The sequence below is a fragment of the Protopterus annectens genome, chromosome 15.part0 (genome assembly GCF_019279795.1).
Source record: "Protopterus annectens isolate FY-2018-M chromosome 15.part0, PAN1.0, whole genome shotgun sequence".
In the NCBI taxonomy this organism is placed as follows: Eukaryota; Metazoa; Chordata; order Ceratodontiformes; family Protopteridae; genus Protopterus; species Protopterus annectens.
In genome coordinates, this window is record NC_056749.1 from 244,286,400 (window position 1) to 244,300,740 (window position 14,341).

The following is a 14,341-nucleotide window of genomic DNA, read 5'->3' on the forward strand; positions in this document are numbered from 1 at the left end:
AGTACGTCATTTAAAAGTACGGCAAACACTCAGTGTCCAGCCTTGGATATGTATAGAACTGAACAGATACTACATACAAAGACAAAAAAGCAAAAGGATTGTATAGTGCATTAATAATGTAAAAAGTATATATATAATGTTTAAAATAAATTAAAGAATTATTAAGAATGAAATGTCGTGTGTAGGTACATTAATGATGTTTCATGCTTGACAGTTTAAGTTGTTAATGGCCTTATAACAAAAAATATATACATAGTTCAGACTACCAATGCCTACCTAACCTGTAATTATACAAAACATCTATACATAAGAAAGTTATATATGATGATTACAAGAATTAATATATTACATATGTACATTTAAATTATTAATTATGAAGTTTCATAAAAATGTTGGATTAGAATTTAGACAAATCAATACCTAAATACAAGTATGAATGTGGTAAGCTATTAAAGTAAATCACCCAACTACACCATATTCAAAAATTGTACAATTCAATGGGGTGTTGAGGAAAATTACAATAAAGTGTTACAAGAAAGTACTACAAAAGGATGCTGCAGTAGTAGAGACCCTCAAAGTAGTTATGTTAACAGGGGATGTACCTATCTAAATAAACTGTTCAATTTAAGAATACAAATGATTGAACAGTATTCATTAAGGCCAGGTTCTCTATGTGCTGCTAAACGTAACTGCCAACATAACTCTTTCTTTTCTAATTGTAACCTAAGTAAATTTTCATTGGGCAAATTAGTATTGATAGGGCATACTTGATCGATGACCATAAAGTCAAAGCTGTGGTCCACATTAGTGCCACAATGTTTTGCAAGGGCATTTTCATCCTTTCTGTTATTAATCGCATAACCATGCTCATATACCCTATCCCTCAGACGTCTGTCAGTCTTCCCTATGTAAGCGGGGCATTGTTTGCACTGTGCTAGATAAACTACACGCCTACTGTTACAGTTGAAACGTTTCCAAATTCTGAAAGTATGTGAACCCATTGAAAATGAATCTGCTGTATTAATGAAAGCACACTGCCTACATGCCCCACATTTTGAAGTGCCTCCCTTAGTCCTTGTTACTAAGGGCTTCCTTTCGAGCAATTCCTTCATGTTGTTGCCCCTCTTAAAGGTAATGGTAGGTTCAACCCCAACTAATTTAGTGACATCTTTCTCTAAGGAAAGACAAAACCAGTATTTCTTAACTACTTTAGAAATCTCAATAGCCTCAGGGCAATAGACAAAGGTAAATGAGTTAACATAATTTTTCCGTCTCCCCAGTGATCCAACTACAGCAAGTTCAGGACTGTTGGTACTGGTCAAACTGCTACCAACAGTTCCTCATTATTTTGTTCAGTTTGTAAATCTAACTTGTTCTGAATACCCAAGATTGCTGTGTAGACCCCACGCTCTCTTTTCAGCGTGACCTCCCCAAAGATGTTGTCCAGAAATGAACTTGGGTAACCTCTGTGTCTAAACATATGGTATAGGTTGTCACACTCTCTAGTAAAGTCTTCTGCAAGGGTGGTCATTCTTGCTAATCTTACCAATTGGCCTTTCACTACGGATTTCTTTTGGTAGTGAGGATGAGAGCTTAAGAAGTGTAAGTAGGTGTTTGAAAAGGTGCTCTTCCTGTATATCTGGGACGTATACTGGTTCTGCCTTTTACTTATAATAGTATCCAGAAAACAGATGTCATTGGTTTTAAAATTCATGGTAAATTTCAGAAAGCCAGTAGTGGAGTTGAAGAAGTCAACCAAATCCCTTGCACATGCCTCGTCTCCTTTCAGCAGAATAAAGATGTCATCCAGGTATCTTTTGTACAAGCAAATACTAGATGACCAACTACTGCTGAAAAGATATGAGGTCTCCCAGTGGGCCATCACCAAGTTGGCGAAGCTGGCACCCACTGGTGACCCCATAGCAACTCAATTTTTGCAAGAACAACTTGTCTCCAAATGAGACAAAGTTGTTTTAAAATGATGTCTAACAATTGTTCGACCAAGTTGCATTGGTCACTGGAAGCCCCTCTTGACCCTATGAACTCAACTACCCATTCAATTCCCAAATCCTGGGGGATACTGGAATAAAGGTCACATACATCGACCGTTAAAAGTTCAAAGAACAGTCAAAAGTCACGTCCGTAAACTTTCCAGAAATGACCAAGAATCTTTGAGAATTTGGTCCTCTCCCTCCACAAATCTTTTGAGAATTGAGTCAACTAACCGCAGCAGGATAAGTTATTGACTGGGCGTCGACAAGCGTCGAAAGGGTGGGTTCTCCAAACTTTTATGAAGTTTGGGAATCCCAAAAATTTTGGGGATCCAAGGGGCAAGCATGGTTAAGTATTGACTTTGTTCACCTGTTATTAACCTGTAAATGAACAGGTCATTTAGATGTGACTTAATGTGCTGATGAGCTTGGTTAAGCTGATTCCTGCTGACCATTTCATAGGTGTCCCTTTCCATTAATGTAAACATGATGTTCATGTAATCAATGTTGTAAACTATTGCAAGTCCACCCCCCTTGTCCGGTTTCATCAATCTTACTGGTAATTTCCTAAATGTAGTCAACAATTCCTGTTCATCTTTAGAAATGTTAAATTGGTGAGTATTCTTTGTTCGGGAAGTTATTTCCCTGAATTCTAACTCACAAAGGTGTTCAAAAAGATGAAGTGAGTTGTTGAGGGGTGGATTAAAACTACTAGGGACACGCAATGGGTCAACTAGGAAGCTAGAGTCAGAGTTATTAAACATCATGTTGAGGTTGAGCTTCCTAATGAACATTTTAAAATCCAGTAATAAATCTACAATGTTACAAGCCTGTGAAGGCACAAACGTAAGTCCTTTTGCAAACAGTTCAATGAGTTCGCTGTCAACATGACACTCTGTATAATTATAAATTTTAAAATCAGCATCCTTATTAGTCACTGTCTCAAAAAGGGTCAGTCCCACTGTTGGTTGGTGCTCCGGGTGTTGTAACGTCTCACTGGAGCCACTGGTCGTTTCTGTTTCCAGCTCGACCCCCTCCCCCTTCTGTAGTTTTTTTGTTGTTGGTTTGGGATAACCCAGTCGTCATCTTCAAACACGTCTGATGTTGGATCGTGTTCAATTAACACCCCTGTCCCCATAGCATGTTCTTCATTGGTAGAAAAGTCGTCAGTATTAGGACCGGGCCTATTGTTGTTCTGTCGGTTGTTACCTGGTCTGGTCCGAAATCCTGCCGGTTGGTTACGTTGGTTGTTTTGTTTTACAAAGGTATGGTTACGTTGTCCGAGTCGAGGGTGGACATTGCTCGGGTTTGGGAACGCTGACCCCTCATCATAGGCTTTCAAGTCCCTATTAAGTTTTTTAATTTTTGTCATCTTTAGTTTAGTCAGTTGTTGGGCAATACTAGATAGAAATGCGATTGTACTCGAACTCATATCTCTGGAAGTCCAAGTCGCCCTTTATTTCCCTTTCAAGTACTGCAGTTTCATTTGTCATACTGTCAAGTTCAATTGAGTAGTGTTTGACCATACACTTTAAAATAGCTAGCCCATAGTTGTTAAACAGGCCAATCAACTCATTATAGAAGTCAGAACCAAGTTCTAAACCGTTTGGGTATACAAACAGTCTCAAGCCCTTAGGCACTATTTTTTCTTTTAAACACTTGTTAAGGTAATTGATTTCTAGTTGCTTTTTCTTGATTCTGTAAAGTTTATTATCAAATATTTTTAACTTTTCAGTCAAGGAAATGTCACTTACTGTACCATTCTGTTCCTGGGCTACATTATTCAGATTTTCCATATCAAGCTCATCGCATAACCAGTTCCGCGGGTCAAAATTAGTGCTATGCCTTCCTTCGGGTCTTGAAATATTTCCCCTATTGGTACCACGGGTAATAAGGATGCTGATTTTAAAATTTATAATTATACAGAGTGTCATGTTGACAGCGAACTCATTGAACTGTTTGCAAAAGGACTTACGTTTGTGCCTTCACAGGCTTGTAACATTGTAGATTTATTACTGGATTTTAAAATGTTCATTAGGAAGCTCAACCTCAACATGATGTTTAATAACTCTGACTCTAGCTTCCTAGTTGACCCATTGCGTGTCCCTAGTAGTTTTAATCCACCCCTCAACAACTCACTTCATCTTTTTGAACACCTTTGTGAGTTAGAATTCAGGGAAATAACTTCCCGAACAAAGAATACTCACCAATTTAACATTTCTAAAGATGAACAGGAATTGTTGACTACATTTAGGAAATTACCAGTAAGATTGATGAAACCGGACAAGGGGGGTGGACTTGCAATAGTTTACAACATTGATTACATGAACATCATGTTTACATTAATGGAAAGGGACACCTATGAAATGGTCAGCAGGAATCAGCTTAACCAAGCTCATCAGCACATTAAGTCACATCTAAATGACCTGTTCATTGACAGGTTAATAACAGGTGAACAAAGTCAATACTTAACCATGCTTGCCCCTAGGATCCCCAAAATTTTTGGGATTCCCAAACTTCATAAAAGTTTGGAGAACCCACCCTTTCGCACGCTTGTCGACGCCCATCAGTCAATAACTTATCCTGCTGCGAAGTTAGTTGACTCAATTCTCAAAAGATTTGTGGAGGGAGAGGACCAAATTCTCAAAGATTCTTGGTCATTTCTGGAAGGTTTACGGGACGTGACTTTTGACTGTTCTTTGAACTTTTTAACGGTCGATGTATGTGACCTTTATTCCAGTATCCCCCAGGATTTGGGAATTGAATGGGTAGTTGAGTTCATAGGGTCAAGAGGGGCTTCCAGTGACCAATGCAACTTGGTCGAACAATTGTTAGACATCATTTTAAAAAACAACTTTGTCTCATTTGGAGACAAGTTGTTCTTGCAAAAAATTGGAGTTGCTATGGGGTCACCAGTGGGTGCCAGCCAACTTGGTGATGGCCCACTGGGAGACCTCATATCTTTTCAGCAGTAGTTGGTCATCTAGTATTTGCTTGTACAAAAGATACCTGGATGACATCTTTATTCTGCTGAAAGGAGACGAGGCAGATGCAAGGGATTTGGTTGACTTCTTCAACTCCACTACTGGCTTTCTGAAATTTACCATGAATTTTAAAACCAATGACATCTGTTTTCTGGATACTATTATAAGTAAAAGGCAGAACCAGTATCGTCCCAGATATACAGGAAGAGCACCTTTTCAAACACCTACTTACACTTCTTAAGCTCTCATCCTCACTACCAAAAGAAATCCGTAGTGAAAGGCCAATTGGTAAGATTAGCAAGAATGACCACCCTTGCAGAAGACTTTACTAGAGAGTGTGACAACCTATACCATATGTTTAGACACAGAGGTTACCCAAGTTCATTTCTGGACAACATCTTTGGGGAGGTCACGCTGAAAAGAGAGCGTGGGGTCTACACAGCAATCTTGGGTATTCAGAACAAGTTAGATTTACAAACTGAACAAAATAATGAGGAACTGTTGGGTAGCAGTTTGACCAGTACCAACAGTCCTGAACTTGCTGTAGTTGGATCACTGGGGAGACGGAAAAATTATGTTAACTCATTTACCTTTGTCTATTGCCCTGAGGCTATTGAGATTTCTAAAGTAGTTAAGAAATACTGGTTTTGTCTTTCCTTAGAGAAAGATGTCACTAAATTAGTTGGGGTTGAACCTACCATTACCTTTAAGAGGGCAACAACATGAAGGAATTGCTCGAAAGGAAGCCCTTAGTAACAAGGACTAAGGGAGGCACTTCAAAATGTGGGGCATGTAGGCAGTGTGCTTTCATTAATACAGCAGATTCATTTTCAATGGGTTCACATACTTTCAGAATTTGGAAGCGTTTCAACTGTAACAGTAGGCGTGTAGTTTATCTAGCACAGTGCAAACAATGCCCAGCGTTTTACATAGGGAAGACTGACAGACGTCTGAGGGATAGGGTATATGAGCATGGTTATGCGATTAATAACAGAAAGGATGAAAATGCCCTTGCAAAACATTGTGGCACTAATGTGGACCACAGCTTTGACTTTATGGTCATCGATCAAGTATGCCCTATCAATACTAATTTGCCCAATGAAAATTTACTTAGGTTACAATTAGAAAAGAAAGAGTTATGTTGGCAGTTACGTTTAGCAGCACATAGAGAACCTGGCCTTAATGAATACTGTTCAATCATTTGTATTCTTAAATTGAACAGTTTATTTAGATAGGTACATCCTGTTAACATAACTACTTTGAGGGTCTCTACTACTGCAGCATCCTTTTGTAGTACTTTCTTGTAACACTTTATTGTAATTTTCCTCAACACCCAATTGGAATTGTACAATTTATGAATATGGTGTAGTTGGGTGATTTACTTTAATAGCTTACCACATTCATACTTGTATTTAGGTATTGATTTGTCTAAATTCTAATCCAACATTTTTATGAAACTTCATAATTAATAATTTAAATGTACATATGTAATATATTAATTCTTGTAATCATCATATATAACTTTCTTATGTATAGATGTTTTGTATAATTACAGGTTAGGTAGGCATTGGTAGTCTGAACTATGTATATATTTTTTGTTATAAGGCCATTAACAACTTAAACTGTCAAGCATGAAACATCATTAATGTACCTACACACGACATTTCATTCTTAATAATTCTTTAATTTATTTCAAACATTATATATATACTTTTTACATTATTAATGCACTATACAATCCTTTTGCTTTTTTGTCTTTGTATGTAGTATCTGTTCAGTTCTATACATATCCAAGGCTGGACACTGAGTGTTTGCCGTACTTTTAAATGACGTACTATCTTTTAAATGATGTACTGTGTTTTTAAATTTATTCCTAGGAAGAAGAGTATTTAAGGTGAGACTGTTTGCAGCATTGCCGTAAGTCTGATGAAGTTCAGGCAGGGACCTGAACGAAAAACGCATGTTTTGGCGTTTCACGATACTGTTCTGTCTTTGGATTGTGGTACAGTTTCTATTAAACTATTGGATTTTACTACTTGAAAGCGTGGCTTTCTACTGTTTTTGCCAAGGTTACCTCACCGCTTGTTTTTGTGAACTCTTTGGCACCCGCCAGCCAGGATACTATTGTGGCACTTCCTCCTATCTTTGTGGTTTGTGTTGCTGTTTAAAACCTTTCCTCAGTTCCTAGTTTGTCTCAGGAGTTGGTGTCTACGTATCGAGGATGGCGAGCGGACAAGAAGGGGAAGATCTTTCCCAGGGTAACCTTACCCAGCTTTTGGATCTCATCAACACCCGTTTGGATCGTCTATCTGAAAAGGTGGAGAGTGTTTCCTTACTTGGCCAGCAAGGACAGAACACCACTTTGAACTCCGTACGGAGTCCAGTCTTGAACCAGGGCAGTTCTAATTCTCAAATTAGAACGCAAACCCGTGGTACCAATAGGGGAAATATTTCAAGACCCGAAGGAAGGCATAGCACTAATTTTGACCCGCGGAACTGGTTATGCGATGAGCTTGATATGGAAAATCTGAATAATGTAGCCCAGGAACAGAATGATACAGTAAGTGACATTTCCTTGACTGAAAAGTTAAAAATATTTGATAATAAACTTTACAGAATCAAGAAAAAGCAACTAGAAATCAATTACCTTAACAAGTGTTTAAAAGAAAAAATAGTGCCTAAGGGCTTGAGACTGTTTGTATACCCAAACGGTTTAGAACTTGGTTCTGACTTCTATAATGAGTTGATTGGCCTGTTTAACAACTATGGGCTAGCTATTTTAAAGTGTATGATCAAACACTACTCAATTGAACTTGACAGTATGACAAATGAAACTGCAGTACTTGAAAGGGAAATAAAGGGCGACTTGGACTTCCAGAGATATGAGTTCGAGTACAATCGTACTCTATCTAGTATTGCCCAACAACTGACTAAACTAAAGATGACAAAAATTAAAAAACTTAATAGGGACTTGAAAGCCTATGATGAGGGGTCAGCGTTCCCAAACCCGAGCAATGTCCACCCTCGACTCGGACAACGTAACCATACCTTTGTAAAACAAAACAACCAACGTAACCAACCGGCAGGATTTCGGACCAGACCAGGTAACAACCGACAGAACAACAATAGGCCCGGTCCTAATACTGACGACTTTTCTACCAATGAAGAACATGCTATGGGGACAGGGGTGTTAATTGAACACGATCCAACATCAGACGTGTTTGAAGATGACGACTGGGTTATCCCAAACCAACAACAAAAAAACTACAGAAGGGGGAGGGGGTCGAGCTGGAAACAGAAATGACCAGTGGCTCCAGTGAGATGTTACAACACCCGGAGCACCAACCAACAGTGGGACTGACCCTTTTTGAGACAGTGACTAATAAGGATGCTGACTTTAAAATTTATAATTATACAGAGTGTCATGTTGACAGCGAACTCATTGAACTGTTTGCAAAAGGACTTACGTTTGTGCCTTCACAGGCTTGTAACATTGTAGATTTATTACTGGATTTTAAAATGTTCATTAGGAAGCTCAACCTCAACATGATGTTTAATAACTCTGACTCTAGCTTCCTAGTTGACCCATTGCGTGTCCCTAGTAGTTTTAATCCACCCTCAACAACTCACTTCATCTTTTGAACACCTTTGTGAGTTAGAATTCAGGAAATAACTTCCGAACAAAGAATACTCACCAATTTAACATTTCTAAAGATGAACAGGAATTGTTGACTACATTTAGGAAATTACCAGTAAGATTGATGAAACCGGACAAGGGGTGGACTTGCAATAGTTTACAACATTGATTACATGAACATCATGTTTACATTAATGGAAAGGGACACCTATGAAATGGTCAGCAGGAATCAGCTTAACCAAGCTCATCAGCACATTAAGTCACATCTAAATGACCTGTTCATTGACAGGTTAATAACAGGTGAACAAAGTCAATACTTAACCATGCTTGCCCCTAGGATCCCCAAAATTTTTGGGATTCCCAAACTTCATAAAAGTTTGGAGAACCCACCCTTTCGACGCTTGTCGGCCAGTCAATAACTTATCCTGCTGCGAAGTTAGTTGACTCAATTCTCAAAAGTTTTGTGGAGGGAGAGGACCAAATTCTCAAAGATTCTTGGTCATTTCTGGAAAGTTTACGGGACGTGACTTTTGACTGTTCTTTGAACTTTTTAACGGTCGATGTATGTGACCTTTATTCCAGTATCCCCCAGGATTTGGGAATTGAATGGGTAGTTGAGTTCATAGGGTCAAGAGGGGCTTCCAGTGACCAATGCAACTTGGTCGAACAATTGTTAGACATCATTTTAAAACAACTTTGTCTCATTTGGAGACAAGTTGTTCTTGCAAAAATTGGAGTTGCTATGGGGTCACCAGTGGGTGCCAGCTTCGCCAACTTGGTGATGGCCCACTGGGAGACCTCATATCTTTTCAGCAGTAGTTGGTCATCTAGTATTTGCTTGTACAAAAGATACCTGGATGACATCTTTATTCTGCTGAAAGGAGACGAGGCAGATGCAAGGGATTTGGTTGACTTCTTCAACTCCACTACTGGCTTTCTGAAATTTACCATGAATTTTAAAACCAATGACATCTGTTTTCTGGATACTATTATAAGTAAAAGGCAGAACCAGTATACGTCCCAGATATACAGGAAGAACACCTTTTCAAACACCTACTTACACTTCTTAAGCTCTCATCCTCACTACCAAAAGAAATCAGTGAAAGGCCAATTGGTAAGATTAGCAAGAATGACCACCCTTGCAGAAGACTTTACTAGAGAGTGTGACAACCTATACCATATGTTTAGACACAGAGATTACCCAAGTTCATTTCTGGACAACATCTTTGGGGAGGTCACGCTGAAAAGAGAGCGTGGGGTCTACACAGCAATCTTGGGTATTCAGAACAAGTTAGATTTACAAACTGAACAAAATAATGAGGAACTGTTGGGTAGCAGTTTGACCAGTACCAACAGTCCTGAACTTGCTGTAGTTGGATCACTGGGGAGACGGAAAAATTATGTTAACTCATTTACCTTTGTCTATTGCCCTGAGGCTATTGAGATTTCTAAAGTAGTTAAGAAATACTGGTTTTGTCTTTCCTTAGAGAAAGATGTCACTAAATTAGTTGGGGTTGAACCTACCATTACCTTTAAGAGGGGCAACAACATGAAGGAATTGCTCGAAAGGAAGCCCTTAGTAACAAGGACTAAGGGAGGCACTTCAAAATGTGGGGCATGTAGGCAGTGTGCTTTCATTAATACAGCAGATTCATTTTCAATGGGTTCACATACTTTCAGAATTTGGAAACGTTTCAACTGTAACAGTAGGCGTGTAGTTTATCTAGCACAGTGCAAACAATGCCCCGCGTTTTACATAGGGAAGACTGACAGACGTCTGAGGGATAGGGTATATGAGCATGGTTATGCGATTAATAACAGAAAGGATGAAAATGCCCTTGCAAAACATTGTGGCACTAATGTGGACCACAGCTTTGACTTTATGGTCATCGATCAAGTATGCCCTATCAATACTAATTTGCCCAATGAAAATTTACTTAGGTTACAATTAGAAAAGAAAGAGTTATGTTGGCAGTTACGTTTAGCAGCACATAGAGAACCTGGCCTTAATGAATACTGTTCAATCATTTGTATTCTTAAATTGAACAGTTTATTTAGATAGGTACATCCCCTGTTAACATAACTACTTTGAGGGTCTCTACTACTGCAGCATCCTTTTGTAGTACTTTCTTGTAACACTTTATTGTAATTTTCCTCAACACCCCATTGGAATTGTACAATTTATGAATATGGTGTAGTTGGGTGATTTACTTTAATAGCTTACCACATTCATACTTGTATTTAGGTATTGATTTGTCTAAATTCTAATCCAACATTTTTATGAAACTTCATAATTAATAATTTAAATGTACATATGTAATATATTAATTCTTGTAATCATCATATATAACTTTCTTATGTATAGATGTTTTGTATAATTACAGGTTAGGTAGGCATTGGTAGTCTGAACTATGTATATATTTTTTGTTATAAGGCCATTAACAACTTAAACTGTCAAGCATGAAACATCATTAATGTACCTACACACGACATTTCATTCTTAATAATTCTTTAATTTATTTTAAACATTATATATATACTTTTTACATTACTAATGTACTATACAATCCTTTTGCTTTTTTGTCTTTGTATGTAGTATCTGTTCAGTTCTATACATATCCAAGGCTGGACACTGAGTGTTTGCCGTACTTTTAAATGACGTACTATCTTTTAAATAATGTACTGTGTTTTTAAATTTATTCCTAGGAAGAAGAGTATTTAAGGTGAGACTGTTTGCAGCATTGCCGTAAGTCTGATGAAGTTCAGGCAGGGACCTGAACGAAAAACGCATGTTTTGGCGTTTCACGATACTGTTCTGTCTTTGGATTGTGGTACAGTTTCTATTAAACTATTGGATTTTACTACTCGAGTGGCTTTCTACTGTTTTTGCCAAGGTTACCTCACCGCTTGTTTTTGTGAACTCTTTGGCACCCGCCAGCCAGGATACTATTGTGGCACTTCCTCCTATCTTTGTGGTTTGTGTCACTCTCATTTCATGTTGAGGGAACGAAATATGTTGTTACAAACAAGAAAGAAGCTAGATCTACCTTTATGAAACTTTTTAAAACCCTACCTGCTTCTGAGGGCTTGTCTTAACTTCCGTTGTGACCTGCATATCATACGAGGTTGGATTCACATTTTACTGCTATCCCTAGTCTGAGATTTCCATTATCTGGTGTCCTGTGCGTGTTACGCCGTTTTTTTTCTCAACAGCGATCTAAATGTGGGTTTCGTGGTTCGTAGAAGCTCTTCCGAAAATTTATAGCCCAGGATGCATCCATTTTGAACTCGAAGACACTCGAAGTGACTTTTCTTTACTTCCTGGGGACGAATATCATGGTGGCACATCCGGAAGTGCGTTCACGAAAGCAGTCCCCCTTCACGAAGCCTGTAACCAGCAAATAGACTTCTAAACTAGTAGGAAGACCTGCAAGGACATTAATAACATTAAGTAACATTAACTAATGTAGAAAATGCTAGGAATATTGTATTTACTTATTAGAGAAACGTAAATATACACAATAATTTTATATAAACCTGAGAGGTTAACTAAATTGAGCTGTGATGTCATGCTAGAAACTGGATTTAAAGAATTGGATATAAAAACAAATGACTTTCATAGTAACTGATAGGAAAGTGTTTTTCTTTTTTTTTTTTTTCTTTACAGGTATTCATAACAATCCATTCCTATATAATTATAGTTAAAGGTTTTTTGTAGACAAATCACTTAGTAATACATTAGTAGAATGAATACATGCATGACTAGATTATAAGTTTAAAAGATGTGTTACTGGAACTCTGCTGATATACCATAGCTTAGAATAACTTATAAATGATACCGTTCAATGTCTGCATTTTATAGCTAAATGTTGTATGACAAATCAATGTATACAGCAATGACTATAGGGTTTTTTTTTTTTTTTTTTTCATTTAAGGTTATAGCTTTGATATTAACCTTTGACCACTTAGGACATCTAATGGATATGTTTAGATCTAATGCTCTGATGTGGGAATCTTTGTTTAATATTTGGGTTAAACTGGAATAATTTAAATACCTATTATATGAAGCTGGTCAAAACCTTTTTAGTTGAGTTTTGACTAACGTGGATAAAGATTTTATCTTGCATTAGTCATTGGATAATTAACTATCAGAATATATAACATACTGTAAACGAGATTTGAAATCTTTTATAAAGGGATCCACTTTTACAATGCTGATAATATAATGAGTAGTTTAATTACAAAGGAGACTACCTTGCATAGACACATTTTATAAGAGCAAAATTCCTATAGTAATAACTGACTTTTGATCCAATAATAACTTAAATAATACTCTAGTAAATAGTGTGAAATGTTGTGTGTGACAAATGACAACTACAGATATCTCTTAATTGTATTTTTTCTGTCTGAACCATTGTAACTTAACAGATATTAGGGATGTAGTGGTTAAGTAGTGTTTGTTAGGGAAAGAGTAGATTAGGCTTTGTAGATTTAGTAATACTTTATTTAGATCCAGTAGCTTATACACTTGTTATATATAGTAATGTTAATGGTATTTACTTTCTTAGGTTATTAATTAAGTTAAGCTTAAACTGTGTGAGGGGCCTATTAAGTTCCTGGTCCAGAGGGTTAGTGTATAGGCACTGGGAGGGGACGGGAATTTCACAATGCTTTCACAAATTGTATTCACTAAAAACTCAACTAAATAGAGAATGGGCAGGATTCACGAAGCCTCCGTGTAAGAGTTACAAGTCTTACACGGAGGCTGCAGTTAAATGGTGTGACTTCAGCATGCCATGCATATTCATGAGGGCATGCTGACTCACACCCAAGGCTAACACGGTCCGTGTAAGAAAGTAAGGGGCGTGTTCGCAGGGCGAGTCCTGCAAACGGACACGCCCCCAGAAGAGGAACAGTCCTGAAAGTAAACCCCCAAGGGAGAGTCCGCGTAAATGTCAACAAACACAACACAACACATGGCCCCACAGACTATAAACATAAAAAGTAAGAATGAACATGTTATATTTTTTTTATAAGTTCTAAAGATGTTTGCCAGTAATTGCGCTCTTTTGCGTTGGTATGCCCGTCGCTTAGCCACAGTTAGCAGTCAGTGGAAAAGCATATAAGATCTAAATATGCAAAGTAAGCCAAGAAGCAATAGCGTAGTGGTAGAGATGTCGGCTGAAGAGGAGGCAGTCATGGTTCAAGCCCCCACAACATAAATTTTTATATCTAGTGAAATAAGCACGAAACAATTCCCTGACATGTATGTACATATATAAAATTATATTTTATGTAAAATGTAATGAAATGGGCCATGTATTTTGAAGAAATGTGAGATAATAAGAAAAAAATAAAATGTCAGAAGTGCCTATAGCTGAGCTACGCTCTAACAAGCTGAGTATATCTGCCCGTAGGTGAGCAGTGGTTTAACAGGTGTAAAATGAGTGCCCGGGGTTGAGCAGTGTTGTAACATGCTGAAACTGTGTGCCCATAGCTGAGCTGAGCGTAATATGCGTGCTGACAGCCAAATGACGCGTAAACCAGCGTAACCCATTTGCGCGGAGCTGCGCACCGCGCCAAGATAACCGGCGGGCAACGTTGAGCAAGCTGTATCAAAACTGCCTTTACACAGACACACCTCCTAGCTTGTGTAGACAGTCATAAAAAAAAAAAGCAATGGCCAGGCTCGAACTCAGGATACCATGCACCATAGTCAAAGTACTGAA

General features: G+C 37.9%; 1 protein-coding gene across 1 annotated transcript in view; it reads left to right on the top strand.

Annotated features, from left to right (window-relative positions):
• Positions 1–9,354: 9,354 nt before the first annotated feature.
• Positions 9,355–14,341, top strand: part of TBC1D15 (TBC1 domain family member 15) — a 2,197,436-nt gene continuing 2,192,449 nt past the window's right edge. Inside the window, exon 1 of the mRNA XM_044057253.1 lies at positions 9,355–10,509. Within this exon, the coding sequence (XP_043913188.1) occupies positions 9,355–10,509 (1,155 nt within the window). The remainder of the gene's footprint in view (positions 10,510–14,341) is intronic.